This window comes from Anser cygnoides, chromosome 1, assembly GCF_040182565.1.
Source record: "Anser cygnoides isolate HZ-2024a breed goose chromosome 1, Taihu_goose_T2T_genome, whole genome shotgun sequence".
NCBI lineage: Eukaryota > Metazoa > Chordata > Aves > Anseriformes > Anatidae > Anser > Anser cygnoides.
This window is the reverse complement of record NC_089873.1, coordinates 143314404-143333419: the sequence shown is the minus strand read 5'-3', so window position 1 is coordinate 143333419 and position 19016 is coordinate 143314404. Positions and strand designations below refer to the sequence as shown.

The 19016-nt window shown below is 48.7% G+C and overlaps 1 protein-coding gene across 9 annotated transcripts in view; it reads right to left on the bottom strand.

Annotated features, from left to right (window-relative positions):
• Positions 1–19016, bottom strand: part of MAP4K4 (mitogen-activated protein kinase kinase kinase kinase 4) — a 158980-nt gene that overhangs the window by 75541 nt on the left and 64423 nt on the right. For all 9 annotated transcript variants that reach the window (XM_066984335.1, XM_066984341.1, XM_066984364.1 and 6 more), the window contains exon 3: positions 12623–12679. In XM_066984335.1, the coding sequence (XP_066840436.1) occupies positions 12623–12679 (57 nt within the window). The remainder of the gene's footprint in view (positions 1–12622; positions 12680–19016) is intronic.

Here is a 19016-nt window from a genome sequence, read left to right as displayed (position 1 = left end):
GCTCCATCTGCAGTCTCCAAGCATCTGAAAGTTCCTGCCAGAGCGATCAGGAGCGCAGAGCCAGCAGTTGGCTTTCAGTTGCAGCCATTATGTGCTCCAAGGTTCACACGCCACGGAGAGACATCGAAGAAATTCGGAACTCTCTTTGGGCGAGCATTAAGCCTCTGATCCAAAGCACAAGAAATGACGACAGTGCACGTGTACTGCTTCAATAAAAGCAAGGCGCTGTGGAAAAAGGGACATTGCCTCTTTTCATGACCTATAAAACTTCCTCACTGAAAGCGGGCTTGGCTGAGGGCAACTCTCCAACTTATTGGCAAACATCTTCAAAGCAAGACACCCAGCTAAGGTTGTCTTTCGTACAGTACAGCCCTTATTCCCTCGTCCCTTTGGTTCGTTACCGGATGCTTTTCCCCAGGAGCTGTACCTGGCTGCAGCACGGATAGCAAGGCAACAGCGGCAACCCAGTTTTTACCACCTCTGTACAACACATTTCTGTGGTGCTGCCCTTTAGAGTAGGCACGTGCCACCCTGACAACCCCTGTGGCATGTCTTCTTCCCTTTGGGGAGGCGTGGGACATGGCAAAGCTGTTCCTCTGCTGTTACCCACCCAATAGGTAAGTCCCCACAGGGCCAAGTAAGGCCCTGTTTTACCATTCATGCTGCAAAGATGATAAAAAACAAGGATATAAAGGAAAAAAAAATGATGAAACAAGTTTCTCTGAATGGAAGATGCAAAAAATGCTCAACACTACTCAACGCCGGCAAGCCGCTACTAGCATTAGCTCAGAGGTCAGTGCCGTGCTGCTGCCTATGAGCCTTCAGAAGAAACTTCTGGCTCTGGACATCGCGCAGTAGGCAAATCAGTTTCTCTCTCTGAAGCCCTCTAGTGATGGCCCAGAGCACAGCAGTCCCACAAGCACACTGCAACAAGGAGAAAATTTAGACAAAGATTTAGACAAACCACCGCTGCACCCGAAATCACTGCTCATCAGCCAGTCCAGACCAGACAGCCACTGCTCAAGGAGGACACAACGGCTCTGAAGCCACGGGTGCTTGCAGCTCCTTGAACGTGGATATGTTCTGAGTAGCCACTTGCACTAGTGGTAGCTGGGTATTTTGTGAATGGTTATGCACTAGACCTCCCATACAAAAGAGGCAGCAATCCATCATGAGTGTTTGATAACTAAGACACGGAAAAAATGTAGAAAACTCACAGAATGTAGGCTTGATACTAACTGTTATTATTTTTTTTTTCAATCTCAAATGACTTTTTGATCTCCATTGTGCCTTAGCAATAGGCACGATCTCTGCTGTCTCCTATACAGCTCCTGAACACTCTTGAGTTTCGACAGCCACATTCATCCCACGTATTATTGAGTTACAGAGAGGACCTGCAGAAAAAATGCATCTTCAGTTTATTTTCTAAAAAAAACTATTAAATGCCAGCAAGTGTTAGCCCCCCTCCAGATCCAGCACAGCCCCGGGGATTGTGGCTGTGTCAGAAGGTCTTTCTGTGTAACCGTATAAAGCTCTGCCTAAACCCAGTGATTTATATTCTCCTGCTTTATCAACCAGCTGTACGACATTAAACTGTAACAGAACTGGCTGTGCTGTTTTTCACGTCTCAGAGCAGCAAATCGTTACATGCATCATATGCAACAATGAGCACCGTTTCCCACAGTACAGTCTGCTGCACCTCAGGACCACTTTGCCGTCAAAGAAACCAGTGATTTAAGTCATACCTAAGTAATATCTGGGGGAAGACAGAGCAATATCCAGTGAATTAGGAATGGTACTACACAAGGCAGGACAGACTGGGCTTTTGATTTTGTACTTCAAGCGAACGGATGTCTTTCAGAGGTAGATCTACTTCAGCTACCTGGGTTAAGCTGCTACGGGATTATTTTCTCCTGCCATTCGCCAGCCAAAACACCACGAAAACCAGGGTTAACAAGGTTCTTCCCCTGCGAATAGAGGGCACGGTCCCAAACGCGGGTCACTGAGGCCAAACTCCTGCAGGTCACCGCTCAGAGGCAGCTGGCACTCGTCCTCAGCACAGGTTTTTGGCTCCACCATCGAGCCGGACTCACCACCCAGCGACTCCCTGCTCTGACTTTATCCTGAACGCTGGAATTCAGAATCACAATGAATGTTATGGAAATGGTCCAACGCAAAAAGTGAAGTAATTTCTGAGGCAAGCAAGCCGACTAAAAATAGCCTGCTGCCCAGTGGAAAGAAACGGAGCAGGGGGGGATCCCTGCAGAAGAGCTTGGCTCTTCGTTCCTAAGCCCACAGGTGTGGGGCGCTACGAAAAAGCCCTCGGAGGCTATCCCGGGTAGCTGAGGTCCTTGAGAAGGCATCGTGGCCAGCTTTCCTCCTGCTCATCACAAAGCCACTGCTGTGCAGGAAGGGGCTCCCACGTGGCCCCGTGGCTGTAGCGGGGTCCTGGGCAGCCGGCTGTAGGTGGTTTGAGCAGGGGGTCGGACAGGGTGACCTCCAGGGGTCCCTGCCAGCCTCAGCCACCCTGGGATTGCGTGAAAGCCACGCCACCTGAATACTTAGACAATGAACTCTTCCTCCTGTCTTCCCTGCGAGTAGGAGAAATCCTTTCATTAACTTACAGGGGTGTTTGTTTACGTTCGTATGTGTGGGCAAGGGAATGAGTTTGCAATTTATATGCTGATTCCTCCATTTTTACAAGAACAGCGCGAAAGGCAACGTGCTACCAATTTGTGTTGCAAATCAAGGCTAGGTACCCCTCCCAGATGGTTTTAACCAGAACTGAGGAGCAGCAGCAGCAGCTCTGAAGGAGGAACCAACTTTACCCTCAGGGGCTTGAACTGGAGTGGAGACTTCTCCGACGATGTAGCCCTCTAAGATCTCCATAGACCAGCACAACTCGATTGTTTTGGAACGGACTCAAGGCTTCACAAAGCCTTTACACTTAAACAAATTGTTTCAACGTGTCAGAGAGGTTAAAAAAAAAAGAAGAAAAATTCAGTGAAAAATGGCTAACTGGCATGAAAACGGTTTTCTCTCGCAGACTAGAAGAGAGGAAACCCAAGTAAATGCTGGAGAAAAGGCTACGGAGGTAAAATATGCAAGAGGCAAATAAAACCCTCCTTAATGGTGCTGCCTTTGCATCACAGTTTCCAAAGCCGTGAATCACCGCAGCTGCGCCGCCTGCAGCCGCGGTCGGCCGGGAGGACAGGTTAGCGCAGGGGGAGCCAAGCAAGCAGCCAGCAGCCGGGATGCCTGCCCTCCCTTTTGCCTGTGGTCTGTTTTCCCAATTAAATTTCCATTTGGTAAAGTATTCCACAGGAGAAACCCATTTTCAGGAATCATGTGCATTCCCCTGCCTTGCTCTCACATGCACATCCAAGGCGCTTTGCCAGGCTAGGAACAGTTATCTGAAGGCACAGGGGCTGCTGCATTTACACGGGGATTTCCACTCAATTCTTACCAACTCGTGTAAAACTAGAATCAAACGCTAAAGCCCAGTTCAGGAAGAAAGAGCTACAGTGGAAAATATATGAGAAACACCTCATACATCCACCAACACGAGAAAAAAAAAAAAAAAAAAAAGAAAATTCTTTTCTGGAACTGACCTTGCCACTTGGCAGAGAGAAAGGCATTTTGAAGGCCCCCATCATCCTGCAAAACTAGGTGCAAGAGACCAGGCTGTAGAGCTCTCACCGTGCCTTTTGCATTAGTGGCGTGCTGGGTCAAGAAATTAGTGTTTTACCTTGTGGATGTGATGCTAAACAACAGTAATGTGCTCTCCACTCAGGAACGGCAGCTGCTTCTGTATCTAGCTGTCTGTTCTCACAGATAACCCTTGCAGATGAAAAAAAAATAACTGGGAATCAGCAGTACAAAAAGATACCCCCTTGGCCAGATTCCCATCAGCCTACTCCTGCGTGAAGCAAGGCTTTATGAAAAGAGAAGGCGAGGACAGGAGAGCAAACCTAAATCGCATGTGTTCATTGTGAAGCACCAATCTCTGCACTCAGTGACAACTCCTCTGCAGATCCGTTCAGCAGCAGAAAACGTTCCCTGCCAGAGAGGCTCCACAAAGCACGCTCAGTGGGCTTTAATCCCTTTAGGATTAAACCCATCTACAGGAATGTACACAAGCCCCTTGTTGGAAAAGGACTCGAGATGTTTCTAGGCTCTGCAGACAAAGAGCATCTTCTCCTAAAGCGATCAGCTAAACTGGTTCACACAGCATCCTCGTGGCCCTTTTAACAGCTCAGCCGCGCGCTTCCTATTGCATATTTAAGGGATTGGGCACCAGGGGAGAAAATGCCTTCCTCTCAGGCACAAGTGGGGTGTTAATCGTGCTTACAAGTCAGCTCGGAGCACAACGAATTCCCACGTCCTTGCACATTAACACTTTCTGCCATAATCTCCAGGTTTAGGAGCTGTTTTTTTTTTAAGACCGTGTTTTAGCCAACAGCTCCCCGCGCAATCACTCAAACTCTGTGTCTCAAAAAAGGAGCGCTGCCGGGGGACTCTGAGCAAACATTTCTCTCTCATTAAACATCAGAGCACAACATTGCTATTTTATATTTATATACACATAATGCACACGTTAAAAACGGAGCACAAGAGAAGGGGGGGGGATCGCACAGGATACCCATACTATTTGCAGACCCATAAACTAAAGACAGAAGCAGAGGGAGATTTTTAAATGCTTAAAAGTCTAGCTGCAGCGCTCACTTGAAAGCCAAGCATTGAAACTTTCTCTTTAAAGACGAAAAGAAAAGAAAGTTATCTACCTCCTCCTGATTTACTACAGAACAGTGGCCAGCCGACTGATAATGGACAGTGGCCACGGTCTGCCTGCCATTCCCAGCACCGAGGCTGTAAATTCCACCCTCTCTCCTCTCCGCACCGCCTGCCAATTTTCACATAACTTGTCAGGACTTCATATCTTTGGAATTTCTCCCTCATTAGGCTCGGCCAAAGCCGGCCAGCGGATTCAGACGGCGTTTGGTGGAGAAGAAGGCAGGACGCACACGCGCTATCGCTGAGAAGCTTCATTTCCTTAGGAAGTCGAGATAAAAATAGGGAATGTCACAGGAGAAACAGGAGGAGCCCCCGGGCAGGTGGGGTTTATGAAACTACAATTAAACACAGTCAAGAAAGATTACATTTCGAGCAGATATCTCCCCTTTAACATAAACACCAAATTAATTCTCGTCTCTTTGATCCTAAGCCAAAATTTGCAGCACGCCCCTGAAAGGCAGGAGCTCAGGCTGGACCTGTGCGCTCTCGCCCGCCTGTGCAGGAGGGAGGAACACGCCGCAGACCCCAGCTTCAGCCTAGATCCTTGCTAAAATTAAAGCAGAGCGCTCTGTCACAACCCTCATTGTGTGTTTTTTTTCCTGTCCAGACTGACAAGAGCACACATGTTCTCGCAGTGTATTGACAGCGTTGTCTTGTTTTCCTTGAGCAGACAATACGTCTGATTCACCGGGGGTAAATGGAGCTGCGCTGCGTGCCTGACAAATTATACAAAACGCAGCCCCCTGCTTTTTGCTGTTATCTGCACACCAAACATTTCTGTTTCCCATCACAAGCTGAATCTCCCCAGACAGCTCTCGCAAGCAGGCAGCGCCAAAATGCCGGCGTCGAGGCTGCCCCAGAGCCCCCCTCCGGCTCGGCAGACGCGCTCCACCACGGGGACTTGCGCGGGCTGCTGCTCACATTCGTGTCAGTGCAGGTTTGACCTGTAGGTTAAATATCACGGCTGGGAAATCATCCACGTGCCACCACAGCCAGCCTTCCCCACGGCCGGTATCAGGGTCCGGGTTTCCCTTGTACTGACACTAGCAGCCAGCCCCTTCCAGGGCACGTGGAAGTCACGTTTTAATTAGTGACTTCCTTGGCAATGCTAACAGCAGGTCTCCAGATGGCTTGCAGGTACCATGACCAAGGGCTGGGGGAAAAGATGCACTGCCTTACTGTTAAATGCATGAGTATTGGCTGCTCGGATCGATGAACAGTCCCCGAAAGCTGGAACTGAAGCACCTGTCCTGCTCACCAGCACGATGGCACGGCATCCATAGCCCATCCTGATGACTTACCCTTTGCTTCTGAGCTCGTCAGGGCAGCCGCACCGTCAGACCAAAGGAAAGAAGTTTTTAAGGAAGAAGTCCAGACTTGTCCAAAGAGCTCGAGACGTGCAGAGCAGCCTTAATACATATCTGCACTCCCACCCGTCTGCCAGTGGAAGTCAGCTGCATTGTGCTCCAGGTGTGTAACCACACGTTCTCACAAGCTGACCAGCAATAACAGACCTCAGTGGCACGCTTCAGCTCAGGAGAGTATCCTGACCACCGTCAGCTTGTGCTACAGCAGGGTGTTACCTGGTTCTCCTACAGGCAGGCAGGCAAAATTTTAAAGCTGCCTCCCTAAAACAAGGAGATTCTTCTCCAAACTACGACAAAGTCCCCTTCATAAGGCCATGAATTCAGTTAGGCCGTTTGTGCAATGTAAATTTATGGGGCAGGATGAAAACGTTTTCTGCTAGATAGGATGAAGCCTTTCAGACCCGGCATAAGCAGGAGGCGATGAGGAGAAGGCAGAGACTGCACAGCTTTCTTTGCACCTCCTTAACACAGCGATCCACGATCAGCCTTGAGTCTGAAGCCGGCTCCCAGCCTCCGATAAAACCACGCAATGGGAACAGCACTAAATGATCCGCGCTAAGCCCTCACGGTCAAAGCTCTTCTGCTGCTGACAGGTAATAGATGCCGGTGAGGCGGCAACGGTGCCCGCAAGGATCTTTATGGCAAAAGGAAAACATCTGTTCCTCCCGGCCTTGAAACAGTCAGGTTCCAAAACAAGCACGTTAAAATAGAGACACCCACGAGGACAGCTGCCGTGCAAACTGTGCAGGCACACAGTCATCCGCTCAGGTGGGGATCTTGCACTAGGAAGAAACCATGTGGTGGAAAAAGCAGGTAGAGGAACACGCATATATGAACATTTTATGACTTTTTTTTTTTTTAAGCTCCCCTCTGTTGCCAATCTTGCCCCCGACCCAGCAGTACCAGTGTGAACTTGCTCTTTGCTGGAGCCTTCGTGCAAGACGCGAGCTCCCTCCAGCCAACCCATGTCGTGTGTCGTTTCCCAAGCTGCTTAATGACAGCCAGGGCTTTCTGCCCCACCTCAAACAGCGTGTGGAGCTCCCGATTCAGCCTCCCTCTTGCAGCAGCACCAAGCCTGACGTCCTCCCCTTCCCGAGAAAGCTCCTCCAGCCTGACAGTCTCGCCAACCACCCCAGGACTTGGATGAACATGGTAAGAGTTTGCCCTTTATACAAACTGGTGCCAGCAATGCTCCAGGAAAGTTTCTTGGATCACGTCCAAAAATATTCTTTGCAGCTCCAAAAAGACTGCCCCACCGGCTGTAAGCCTCAGCTCTTTTCAACCCTCTCCCAGACCAGGTATTACAGCTCAAGGGATCGTTCCGTTTAGCTCTGTTTTCCTCTGACCTGTAATAGAAAGTTCCCAGCAGCTTTTTATTTTTGCTTTTTTTTTGTCCAACCTAATCCCTAGAAGAAATCAGAGTTTAATCAGCTTCAGGAGATATTGCACGGCAGGGCTGCGCCTCAGCTCTGGGGGACAAGCAAGCAGGGTGCAAGCACTCCCCATGTGAACGATCTGGGTTTTTTGGCTCCCTGATCCAATTCATACCAAGATGATGAGAAGCAGCAAAGGCTTTTGGCTACAGGTTTGCTTTGGCTAACCCAGCAGTAAGTACAGCCACGGACTGATCAACTGGTCTCTATCAGGAAGGTGCCCTAAGCCAGGTAAAACAGCGTGCTCTTGTCTCCATACTAAAAAGACTGCCCATATCCAGCTCCTCCAGGATGCCATGCCCCAGCTCTGCTGCACACTGCTGTGAAGATTTACGTTTCCTTGTCGTTTAGAGAGATGCACCAACTATTTCTTTTTTTCCTTCAGAAAGATCAAGATCCATGGACCATCTTTGATTTTTTTCACTCAAAAAAAAAAACTGTAAAAGGGTAAACTTTTGATGGTTATTATTTTTGTTTTCCCCTCATTTTGTCTGCCCGCATGTGCTGGAACACACACACGTCTTTACCTAGCTGTAGTCTTTCTGCAGACCGCTTTCGGGATGCTTTATGGGCAACGGGTAAGATCGTTTACGACGCCACGGTTTATAACACCATATGGACCATCAGATATATAGGCTGACAGGAATCCAAGCGACTTGCCTCCTCCAACAGCAAAAGGCAGCCAGCAGGGCTGGGAAGGCAGCAATGAATAATCCCGGTCACCTTCCCTGTCCGGGTGCAGGAGATGTGCCGTGTTTCTGTGCAGGCCCGGAGCTTTTGGTTTGGGGTTGTTCGTTTTTCTGCCTAGCACGTACGGAAAGGGCAAGACAGGCGAGCTGTAAAAGCGATGCAGCCTCCTTCATAAATCAGCGGGACACAGCACCCAGTTGTTTACTTAGCATAATTTTACCCAGACTAGACTGGACAAGCCATGAAACACTGGGCACAAGAGCTGAGAAATGCTGCTATTAAAAAGGCATGCGGAAAACTTTCCCAAAGGATGCCAAGAGCGTGTGTGGGAAGAGGTAGGAGGAAGAAGCAGCAGCGTCAGGGGTTACAACAAACAGAGAAGCAGCGGTTGTGTTTTTTCCCCTCAAAATTAGCTACCAGAGATTTCAAACAGAAAAGCGTCTCTGGAAGTGGAACACAGGACTGACAGGGGAAACAACGGCACAGCTGCACAGAAAGCCTCCCGAAGAGTTAAACAAAGTCGAGCCGCGTGTTCGGGGCGTAATGCGAGTTAACAAGCTCAGATGCACGCAAATCTGCCAAGTAAGCTTCGCGAAGGTTTTAAATGTTGGTGTTTTTGTGGGGTTTTTTTTGCTTCACGAGAAAATAGATTCTTCTAAGTGAAGAGCGACTGCCAAATCTCACAGCATACTTGTGTTGCATCTGATAACATCAGTCACGGCTCGCTTGGTATCCTACAGTGTGTACAGCAGCATGCAGCAAGCAGCTCGTGGAGATCTAGCAGCACGGTCACCGAGTGCCTTTTGGGAAGGGGTCAGCACTGACTCAACGCAGACTTTTCCAAAACAATGCCCCATAAGGAACAGAGACACTTACATATAAAGATTAAAGACAGACTGCAGGGATCTCTCAAATAATGCCTCCCCCACCGCACGCATGCAGCCCGAGAGGCAGCCTACATATGTACATTTGGGAAAATCGTTTTGAAAGCGTGTATATGCTGATAGTTCATATTGTTCCCCTTTTAAGGCCATTGAACTCGCTCCAGCGACAGAATAGCTCTTGATTGATGAACGCTGGTGTTTTGTTGTTATTTGCTCCATGCTCCAGTGAAATTTTTTCACCCTTACATGTGCTCCAGCTTCACCCTCGGAAAGCGAAAAGACAATCTCCGTGCATGATATTCTGGAAGAAGGCTTGTAGACATTTAGATCTTCCAGATCTTTTATTGCTTGACCTATAGATCTGTGGATCTTTAGAGATCTATACGATCTTACAGAGCTTTCCTTAATTTGTTTAGAGAGGAGAGAAGTGGAAGAGCCAGCGAAGTTGCACGTCGACACCCCGCATCGTTTCAGGCGGCAGTACTGACTAGTCATAATATATTCAAAGATCAAGCTGATATCTTCAGCCCACCTCCTCTTTTCTCATCCTTACCACCATTCTTCTCGAAATTAAAATCTGAAGAGAAAACCACAAGAAAAGCTGGGACGGATGAAGAGCACTTCCAAAGCACCACGTTCAGTTTGAGCTGTAATGTTTCTTCCAGCGTTGCTAGTTGGAGGTTACGCTACCTCATTTTCTTCGTGCCAACCAAAACTTTTTAAGGGAAGCCTTTGCTTTGACTTGGACATTCCTCCTGTTTGGAGGAATCAAAGCTTTGCAGCCCAGAGCTGATGTAACCCTGGTGATCCTGAGCAACGCAGGAATTGCAGAATTGAGCCTCGAAAACTGAAAATCTGGGGCGTGCCCCTGCAGCTTGCCAACACATTAGGCTTTCTAATTTTTTTAAGCGTTTGGCAAAGCAAGCACTGGATCAGAGGTAACTGAAAAGAAAGAAAGTCTTGTGCATTCTCCGCGCAGGTTAGACAAAACAATCAGATATCATCCACAGCACCGCTTGTATTTAAGCATTAAAGACGTAGCACTGCCAGCAAACCATGTAGCGAGGCGTGAATCACCTGGAGTTGCAGTAGCTGCTCATCATAAAAATCACAATTTCGGTTTTGTAGAAGAGTTTCCGTTGAAGCCTCTCTCCCCACAGGCACATACACAGCTAGTTACCGTTAGTCTACAAGAGCTGTTCATGCAAATGTAGCTCTTGAAGCAAGTGGAGGAGGTAAATTTGAGGCTGTGGTTCCTTCGGCATTTCTTTCGGAGCAGTGCTGGCGGTGGCAGTCACTTCACACCTCCGCTGCACCTCTGTCCCAAATTCTCTCCTCCTACCATCCCCATAAGTTGCCGTGAGCTACAGTGATGATGGAGCTGCTTTAAACATTGCCTGCCAGCCAAAGGAGATGCTCAGGGAGGCATCCCTTGAGGAAACCAAGCCACGGCTTGACCGTAAGGCCATCTTTGCAGCAACATCAATTTGAGCTACTCCTGAGCCTTCTCTCATCTGCCACCAAGAAAGCGGTACACGCAACTGTGCCGTCCATGCCTGGTGTTAAAAAGCAGGGCTGGCTTAGCACGACTTGGAAGAATTTACACCACGCTTTTGGCCTCGGCAGGCTCATTACTTTGAACCAAAAACACATGATCTCCGCTGGTAGGAGCGACGACACTTTTAAGCTGCGTGGGGCTAACATCTCCCGACTCCTCCCTCTGACTGCCCTCATCCCCTAAAAAAGCATGAGCTCGTGAGATAGAAGATGGACAGCGCCAACATACAACTTTCAAAACCGGCCAAAAAGCTGCAGAAAGTTTCAAACCATAAGCCACCTCCCACAACATGAGCTCAGCCACACCGTACGCAGCATTTTTCAATTGTTTTCCTTTTGCTGTGCAACCTCTCCATTACAACTGTTTGTGATTAATGCATGCTATTAAAAACAGAGGGAGCGTGCAACGCAGCCAGACTGAATGTTATGGAAGAAGCCTTCGTCGTGCTTCGGGACGCTGCCGTGCTTCAAACTGCTGCACGAATGGCAACGCCTGCTGTGCAAAGAGCATTCACTTCATGTCAACGCACCTTCCTTCTTCCCTGGCCTGTCTACACGTTAACTTCTGCAAGACAGCTCTGCCTCTTCACGAAGGCTGCCTTTGAAAACCTCCAGCTGAAAGTTGATTTTTATCAGGCCATCTAACAAAGCCAGAACGTCCAGCTCTTGGCAGACACAACGGCTTAAGTTAGGGATCGGCAGACGCAGTGCCCATCGATCACAGGGAGGGAGATTCAGAGATAGGACTCAAGTCCTACCGGTTAACCTATCCCCACCTCCTTGTTTTCCTCCCTCTCCTGCCTGGTCACCCGTTACACCTCGGCCACTCGCCCCTGCAGCTTGTGTCCAAGTCCATTTTCACTCGCTGAGGCCCCTGCACACGCCAGCAACACAGAAAACATTTTGCAGCAATATCCTCGTAGGAGTTTTTGCTTCACATGAGCAGCTTGCCAAAGACCCCCTGCTCTGTGCAATGCATGCACATTAACATAATTTTTCCCCTAAGGCCTATAGAAGACGGAGGAGTTTAGAAAAAGAAGACGCTGGGTTTGAAGACGTACAACCTCTCTGCAGAACCGCAATACCAGCCAGGAGTTACAGATATCACACAACGGGATCTCATTCGATTTTAAGTCTGAAGCTGTTATGTTAATTGGGGATGCAACCCTGTAAAACACAAATGGAACCAAGAGGGAAAACTCGAGCTTTTCTGATCTGTTTTGAAGACTTAATTTAAACTGTTTGCTTTCTGAGCAGCATAAACTACAAGGCAGCTAAGGATTCAAGTATGGGCATATATTTTTTATTTCTCTGGCTGGGTTAATTTCCCGTCTTTCTCATCTAAAGCTCCACAGTAAATCCCCCTGGGTCAGTTACAACTACTACTTTACACTGCTGAATTCTGCCAGCAATCTGCTCATCGTTCCTGCAGATGTTTCTGCTTTCAGGCTTCTGGGAACTTTATTGGACCCATTTCCTTTGAATAAATGCACACCCTTTTTAGGCTGCACATGTACCAGGGAAACTACTGTCCTCTCCCTCGAGCAGCCTCCTCACCTTCTTCCTCAGTAAAGCAGAAGCAAGACGTTATATTTGAAAGAAAAAAAAGTGGGAACGAGCCTTTTTTCTGAGAAGTTCTGGAGGAGGAGTGCTACATGTGCTCGCGTGTGCTGGGACCAGACAAGACCATTTGTGAAGGCCGGAGGCCCCAGCACACAAGCACACAGAAATCTCGCAAAGGGCAGATGGGCTCAAGAGGTCAGGTCCTGCAAACAGAGAGCAAGCATTCACATGCAAGGACCGTGCCCTTCAACATAAATCCGATGTAAGCCATATGTCATCCTCGCTGCTGAATTTCACCCGTATTAGTAATAAAGCAGAATGCTTCTCTACTCACCTCAGTAACGTCCATGACTTTGATGGCTGCCAACTGACCCGTTTTGACATGTCGACCCTGGAGAAGAGAGAGAAGCGTCAGCATCAGTGTTTCATCCATCCCTTCAACGCACACAGAGCAAAACATTCGGACCAGAGCTCCAGCTGCTGGGTTTTCCCCAGCTGTGACGGACCCTTCTCTTCTGATACGTCAACAACAAATACTCCACATGGCTAAAAAACAAATTTCTCTTTGAAATATTCTTACAGAAGTCTTAAAACCCATTCTTTTTTCCCACATTAAAAGGATGATCGTGGAGATCAAGCACAGACAGATTATATTTGCAGCTTCTCTTCTGTCTACTTTAGCAAAGCTCATAGTCGGTAATGATCATTTATTAACACACCAGCACAGTTAAACTCCACGTGCCACATACTTCATTTCTACGCACTAGTGTCTGATAACTGAGCGGTATACTACTGGGCAAGCACAAATATCATGGGTGGCTGAAAAAGGACATTTCTCTTGGATTTGGTCTTAACTATCAAAAAAAGGAAAAAAATGGTGGTGTTTCTTCAAGTGACGCATCAGACCTGCAACAGCTCTCTTTGTCTCTTCCCGATGAAGACAACCTCTCCCTTCAGCTACACCACCATAAGGGTAGGGTTTCTCAGTACAGCTTGAGCTGAATTAATAGATCCCAGCTACTGCAGCGGGGAGCTCTTACCCTTCCCCTGCCTCCCTCCATCCTCCTGTCGCATATTTCTCCCATGAGCACAGAACTCATTCTGGCACTCACCAGATCATATGATAAGCTGATTTAGATCACTAAAATGGCAGAAAGTTAACACAGAAAAAGCAAACTGCGGGGCGGGGAGGAGGGGGGATGCAGATCAGGAAATTAACTTGGTTTGCTCTGCAGTCAGAGCAGAGCCAGAGCTGGCACAGGGCGGACCACGTGGCTGGGAGAAGGGAGCACGACGGCCTCCTTCCAGCTCTGCTGAGCTGTAACTCAGCTCAGCTGACTTGCAACGAAAAACTTTTTTCCTCCAGTATATTTTTACAGGAGGTGGGGCCATATCAATTAGCCATTCCTTTTTTTTTTTTTTTTAATTCTAAGCAGGCACTGAGCAACGGTTCCAGTACCAGCGTTTTCCAGCTCTCCACGTAACACAGGGCAGTGACCTCCCGAAACCCCTCCCAAACCTCAGCTCCAAAGGCCCTTCCCCAAATCAGGCCGGCTCTCCAGCAAGAGGCATGCCCACCACACATCTGAATTCCTCGCCCACAGATCAGGAATGATACCTACAGCATCCTCTATAGCTGATGGACATTAACAGCATCTTTTTTCTTGGACCAACTTCTAAACCTCTTCACTTTATTCAAGACTGGCACCCCACAAGTGGAGCACCCCAAACCACGAGTCTCTTCGGAGAGATCCCGGCTCCTTCCCACGTTACGGTGCCCCCCGGGGAGGCGATGCCCAGCACTGCAGCTGCACCACCCAGAACTCGGACGAAATGCCGCAGAAATCACAGCCTCCAGCTTCTTTTACGACTTGCGTTGCGCTGCACTCTCCCCTCATTAACCAATCCACGTGCTTTCTATAAATAAATTACTGTACTCAGGCTTCTGCCTGCCCTGTAAAGTCTCTTTATTACACACATCTCTTTTTACAATTTGGTCTCAAGCTAGGTTGGATTTTGAAACAAAATTAGGGTCGTAACCATATGTGTGCAATGGCCAAGATCGACCTCAGCTCGACCCTACTAATTCTTGAGCCTTTCAGCGAGCCCTGGGGAGATGCAACTCCAACATCCCACCCTGGACCTCTGCCTAATGACAAAAGCCTGTGGTGGTCTCCTCGAGACTCACCGTCCTGCCAAAGGAGGAGGGGAAAATGCCTTCGCCCGAGGTGGAAAGATGCCTCCTCTCTCAGCTCTGCCCTTATTATCCACGGCTCTGGGGAGGGAATTAAAAGGTCCAAGGAGGCCGGGAAGCGCGGTTCGAGGAACAAGAAGAACATGCTAAAGATAAGAGAGGAACAAGGACATCTCAGAGGGAAAAAATAAAACAAAAGCTCAGGGAAAAAAAAAAATTGCTTTATTTATCACTTTAAACCCTCGAACTACTGCTGGGCCGGCTATTTCCAGCGATGAGCCTGAGATTTCCCAGGGCTCAGCCTCGCAGCTTTTCCTCGAGATGACGTTCCTCCCTGCAAAAGCGGCCCACTCCAATGAGTAATGCACAGCAGCCCAGCCGTCCTTCCCCACGACGAGCTTCTCCAGTACAGAAAAGCTTCTCGGGGTCCTGCCGATGCCTCTGCCGCCCGCTATCGAAGCGCGGGGCGCAGCCAGCGCTCGCGTTTCGCTTCGCCGCCTCTGCGGCGGGGAGGGGAAAAGCTCCTCCAGCAGCCTCCTGAGGGACTGGAAGGCAGGGGAATTGCAGACTGTGGGAAACGTGGGCTTCTCGGTATCTCAGGCCAAATTTAAACCCCGGTCAGTTCAGAATTATCGTTAAAAATTGCTCCAAATACCCTTTGTCGTAATGTATGGAGCGCTCATATAAGCATCTACAACATAACTCGGGGGTGCAGCGTGACAAACTGATTTATATGGGAGAAGTAAAAGGACATTTCGAAGTCACATTCTTTTTATTAAAACCATTTTTCGAAGGAGGGGAAAAAAGCAAACAGCACAGGCACAACATATAAGCAGGAGCAGAGCTTTTGTTTGTTTGTTTATCTGCTTCACCGCTCTGCTCAAGAACAGACTTGTCGAACTCTCAGCCCGCCGGTATAATTTCACTTGCAACACAAAACGGCCAGCTATTCCCGCTTTGGAAAGTGATATTCCGATATTCCTAGCTGGCTTTCACTTTGGAAAACTTTCTCCACCTTAAAAATAATAATCATCGTGTAAGTGGTTGAATACGTTGAAGGAACCGTGGAAATCACAGCTGGGAGAAACCCGCAGGACTCCATCTCTGTGGGTTAAAACGTATCCGAGCCCACCTCCCCGGGCACCTCATGAACACAGCAGGCAGCAAGGCCCCGGCCACATCCACGCACCATCTCAGCGGTGAGGGTGTCTGTCCCTCCAGCAGGACAGCATTTTGCATGCACAACGATGCCCCTGCCTTAGCGCTGTCTGGAGCCGTGTCCCCCTTAGGGCATCCCAGGGCACCCCGACGCCACGCACAGGGTGCCCACCAGCTGAGCCCGGCCACCACCCTCCCGGACAAGAGCGTCCCGATGCATCCCCTCCGGTTAGGCCATGCTAAGAAGTTCACCAACCAGAATTTCCAAAGCGCTTGCAGTTACTTACACACCCTCCCCTGTCCCTTCCCTCTTTCCATGCATCTATTCATACTAAAGCACTCGCTTATCCTCCCGAGGAAGGAATGTGAAGATATTTTTGTAACTGCTGCTCCCTGCTATTTTTAAGTGATCTGCTGGGCAAACGCAGAACTGGGATGAGCAAGTCAAGGGAGCCGAGCCTGCTGACCCAAAACCTTGTCCCGCTTCTTCTCATGCGGGATGACAGAGTTTTCATTTACATGCAGAGGATTTTGAAATACAGCTCTCCTCCTCAACCCTGCAACATTTAACTGGATGTTGCACTGGATCCATTACTTAAACATATTCCCAGCCATGTCTGATAGCAATATGCTGCTCATTTCTCATCTCAGTGGGCTTTCTGCATCTTGAATAGCAGAGGGGACAAGGGGAATCCTTGGTCGACTGCCAAGATCTGCAGAACATCATAAATTTCAAGCCTACCCACACTCTCCACGTCAGTTAGTACACCTAATTCTTGCCTCTTTCTTCCTCTGCACACGTTATTACTGTAGTTTTTTTGTTGTTTGGGAAAGGTTCAAAGGCATGTAGCGTTATGTGCTGGTTTAACTGTGTTTTTTTTTCCCCTAAGATGCCTTAATGTTATCAAAGAACTATGCAAATGAAATGCAAAAGGTATGCTATCCGCTCATTTACCTCCTCCCCCCTCTAATTATCCAAGATACGTACTGCACAGCAATGCAGTTCTCCTACTGACACAGTTTCCGGCCCGTGCATTAATGTGCCTTTTGGGGGACTGTTCCTGGAAGTCTGCTCCCCAGCTAAATGGCACGAAAGTAGACCATGGGGCAACATCACAAGTTAAGGAAGGAAGGCAGCAGGCATGACTCATGACTCGCAAGCTTGGATTATCCTGCGCACTGTATACCACACGGTCTTTGGAAAACCTCTCTAACCTCCCGTTATTCTATGCTGACAATTACGAAGAAAGGAGCAACCAAGTTGAAAAAACCCTACTAAGTCACATTTCGGTTGCTACGATGCATGCATAAGTAGCAGGCCAGATTTCAAACATGCTAGCAAGCGAAAACGTCCTACTGCAGCACCTCCAAGTACAATGCCCCCGCGCCAAAATTAACTTTTCAATTTGCTTCTCATTTGGTTGAGTCTGAGCTCCTACCAGCCCGAGGCAATAGGCCATGGAGCAATGCTCTGCTCTTAGGTTGCACACCCCAGTGCAGTAAATGATACCGTATTGTCCCAATGCATGTTTACAATCAGCTCTTTTTGTCACTTGCCAGCCCAGGGAGTTTCAGACCGACCAACTCTGAGCTGTGAATACCCAGACTCTGTGAGGCATTTCTTCCCACTCCCCCCAAAATCCTAGGTCTACCCTGTGAAATACAGCCAGGGTAATGCTTGCAGAGGACAGAGAGCATGCGTTCTAACAGGCAGAAACTCAGAACAGCACAAAGCAAAAGCAACCTCCTCAATAGAAAATAAAATAAGAATCAAATGTTCTTAAGCAAGTCTACCTCATTGCATTTGTAGCCAAAATAATGCCGTTCCTACTGATAAAGCTATCTGTAAGCTGAATAATTACAGGCTCCAGCCATGGAGATAAATTTGTACAAAAAAAGGGATAAAGTTTATCTGACATGGAAGCTCCTTCTAAAATAAAAATCAGCAAACAACCTCAGTACAAAAGCCTGGCAGAAATGCACGAGAAGGAAAAAAAAAGCCAAAACCAATGTTCCTTTTTCCTGTTAGCTGATTTCTAAACCCAAACCAACCAGAAGCTATTAAAGACTCCCACTGTTTAAGTCAAAAGACGGGACAGGGTTCTGTGTTTTCCCTCCGTCTAGCTCTTGACATCAAATGCCTGGAAAGCAAAATAGAAAACAACACCCTCTCTATCCGGCTTTCGCTATCCACGGGCTCCCTAGCAGTCTGTTGAAGAAATAATAATGACAATTTACTCATGCATAGCACCGCATTCTGTGAAGTATGAAAGACGCAGTTATTATCGGTTAGGCACTTCCAGGGACACAGGGAAAAGATGTTCCCTGCTAAAGCAGGGAAAAAAATAAAAAAGAGGGCCCTATGCACTTTTTATCTCGGTTACTAGTTCTGCGGTAGCTTTCCCACCCCGAAGACGCTGGATGTACATTACCACAGGCACTTCCTACTCCCAACAGCTCATTGCCTAAATAGGCAAAAAGGACAGGAAAGCAGAAAATGGATGGTGGGAACACCATGGCAGGGAGCCACCATCTGACTTTCCCAGGATCACGGCAGGTCAGCGGCAGAGCCCGGAGCCACGGCGAGGCCCAGGCCCCTGCCCCATGCCCACCTCGCCCCGCAGACCAGCAGGACGGCAGAGGGAAGGAAGAGCACCGCAGGGGCTGACGGCTCTCGGGAGGATCTCCCAGGGCTACACGTGTCCTGCCTCAAGTGGCACAAAGCATTCCTCAGCAAATGGGGCCTACAGGCCGCCCTCCTTTCCGCCTCCCTCCAGACTACCGAGCAGGAGAGGCCGATGAACTGGGGTCTTCTGGCAACATCCCCCGCTCAACCACCACACATTCTCCGCAGGGCCTCGACTTTAAGCCCACCGAGAAGGTTTTGAAAGATGAGTCTTGCCGGGTGCTGCCTCTCTGTCAGACACGCCGGCCATCAGCGGGTGGCTGGACCAAGCTTTGTTGCTCTGGAGGTGGCCACCCAGAGCTTCGTGCCCCAGAGGCCGCGCTTCTTCCACAGGGACACTCGAGTTGACCCACTTGAGGCCCTAGCCTGGAAAACACCCTCTTTGGGAATAATCCTCCATGCCTTCATCCCCTCCTTCCAGCCACCACCAGGATAGCCCAGATTCAGCGACCTTCACCAGACAACGCCATCGCCCATTTTCTCTTATAACAGAGCCTCCACCCTCTCCAAAAAGAGAAGAGCTGCCATCTGCTTCTCTGTCTCTAACCTTATTATCCCTTGTGTTTTATTCTGTTTTCAAACACACCTACCGAACTTAGCTGGGTCGTTATCGAAAGACACCAAAAAACACTCTCCCGACCCCAAAAACCGAACAGACGCCAAAACAAAAGACAGACTAAAGGAATACCT